Source organism: Lagopus leucura, unplaced genomic scaffold (genome assembly GCF_019238085.1).
Source record: "Lagopus leucura isolate 7727_CA_CO unplaced genomic scaffold, USGS_WTPT01 27978-0_obj-0_obj, whole genome shotgun sequence".
Lineage (NCBI taxonomy): Eukaryota > Metazoa > Chordata > Aves > Galliformes > Phasianidae > Lagopus > Lagopus leucura.
Window position 1 is genome coordinate 1 of NW_024963600.1, and position 1,787 is coordinate 1,787.

General features: G+C 60.6%; 1 protein-coding gene across 1 annotated transcript; it reads left to right on the forward strand.

The window, feature by feature from the left end:
- The first annotated feature begins 96 nt into the window (after nt 1–96).
- Nucleotides 97–1,747, forward strand: MAFB (MAF bZIP transcription factor B). Its single transcript, XM_042891468.1, has one exon. It carries the CDS (start codon nt 759–761, stop codon nt 1,692–1,694), a length of 936 nt encoding a protein of 311 aa, XP_042747402.1. The 5' UTR covers nt 97–758; the 3' UTR covers nt 1,695–1,747.
- Nucleotides 1,748–1,787: the final 40 nt, after the last annotated feature.

Sequence of the window (1,787 nt, forward strand, 5' to 3'; positions counted from 1 at the left end):
CGGCCGTATAAGAAGCCAAGGGGGGCTGCGCTGCGAATCACAGCTGCACAACGAGCGCTGGAGGCGGCAGCTACATCGGAGACCTGGGTTTTCTCGTCCCCCCTCTCCTCCTTTTTTTTTTTTTTTTTTTTTTTTTTCCCCTCCTCCCTTCCTCCTTCCCCTCCTTCCTCCCCCTCTTCCCTCCCCTTCCCTTTGCGCGGAGAGAGCCAGAGAAAACTCCCGTGCAAAGCCTGGTCGCTGCCGCACAGCCGGTGCGCTCCCGGAGCGGAAAGTTGCGGCACGCTCCGGCGCTCCGCTACCGCGGGGAGAAAGCTCAGGACTTACAAAACCCACCCGGAGGCGCAGGCTTAGACCTTCTGCACTGTTCTTCTCGCTTCCCGCACGGCCCCGAAGGCAGCATCTTTGTTTTGTTTTGCTTTTGCCCTCCTGCCGCTGCTCCTTTCTCCTTTCCGTGGGCGTCTGAGTGCCCGGAGCCGCCGGCGGTGCGCTGCCAGCGCTGATACCCAAAGCCGGGAGGCGTCGGGTGGCTCCGGGAGCCGGCTCGTCCCTGGCTTTGTCGCTGCGGTCCGAAGAAGCCCCAGAAGCCGGGAGAAGGAGGAGGCGGCGGTGGTGGAGGGGGGAGCGGAGGAAAGGAAGCGAGAGGCGAAGCGGAGGCAAAGTTTCTTTGGAATAGGGAGCGCGGCCAGCCCTCTGCCAGGCTGCGCGCTGGGGCCAGGTCTCCAGCCCCCTCCGCCCGGAGAGGAGCCCGCAAGACAGCGATGGCCGGAGAGCTGAGCATCGGAGCCGAGCTGCCCACCAGCCCCCTGGCCATGGAGTACGTCAACGACTTCGACCTGATGAAGTTCGACGTGAAGAAGGAGCCTCTGGGCAGGAACGACCGTTCGGGCAGGCACTGCACCCGCCTGCAGCCTGCCGGCTCCGTGTCCTCCACCCCCATCAGCACCCCCTGCAGCTCCGTGCCCTCCTCGCCCAGCTTCAGCCCCACCGAACAGAAGACCCACTTGGAGGACCTGTACTGGATGGCCAACAGCTACCAGCAGATGAACCCCGAGGCGCTGAACCTCACCCCGGAGGATGCGGTCGAAGCCCTCATCGGCTCCCACCAAGTGTCCCAGCAGCTGCAAGGCTTCGAGAGCTTCCGGGCCCATCACCACCACCATCACCATCACCACCAGCACCACCACCAGTACCCCACCGTCACCCACGAAGACCTGGCGGGCAGCGGGCACCCTCACCACCACCATCACCACCACCATCAGGCCTCTCCTACCCCTTCCACCTCATCCAGCTCCTCTCAGCAGCTCCAGACCTCTCACCAGCAGCATCCCCCATCCAGCAGCGTGGAGGACCGGTTCTCGGATGACCAGCTGGTCTCCATGTCCGTGAGGGAGCTCAACAGGCACCTCCGAGGCTTCACCAAAGACGAGGTGATCCGCCTCAAGCAGAAGAGGAGGACCTTGAAGAACAGGGGCTACGCTCAGTCCTGCAGGTATAAACGCGTCCAGCAGAAGCACCACCTGGAGAACGAAAAGACCCAACTCATTCAGCAGGTGGAACAGCTCAAGCAAGAAGTGACCCGGCTGGCCAGAGAGCGAGACGCCTACAAGCTCAAGTGTGAGAAACTTGCCAGCAATGGCTTCAGAGAGGCCGGCTCCACCAGTGACAACCCGTCTTCCCCCGAGTTCTTCATGTGAGTGCTTAATAAAGTAATTAAAAAAAAAAAAAAAAAAAACCGCCAACAAAAAAAAAAAAAAAAAAGAAAAAAAAAAACCAAGAAAAAGAACCCC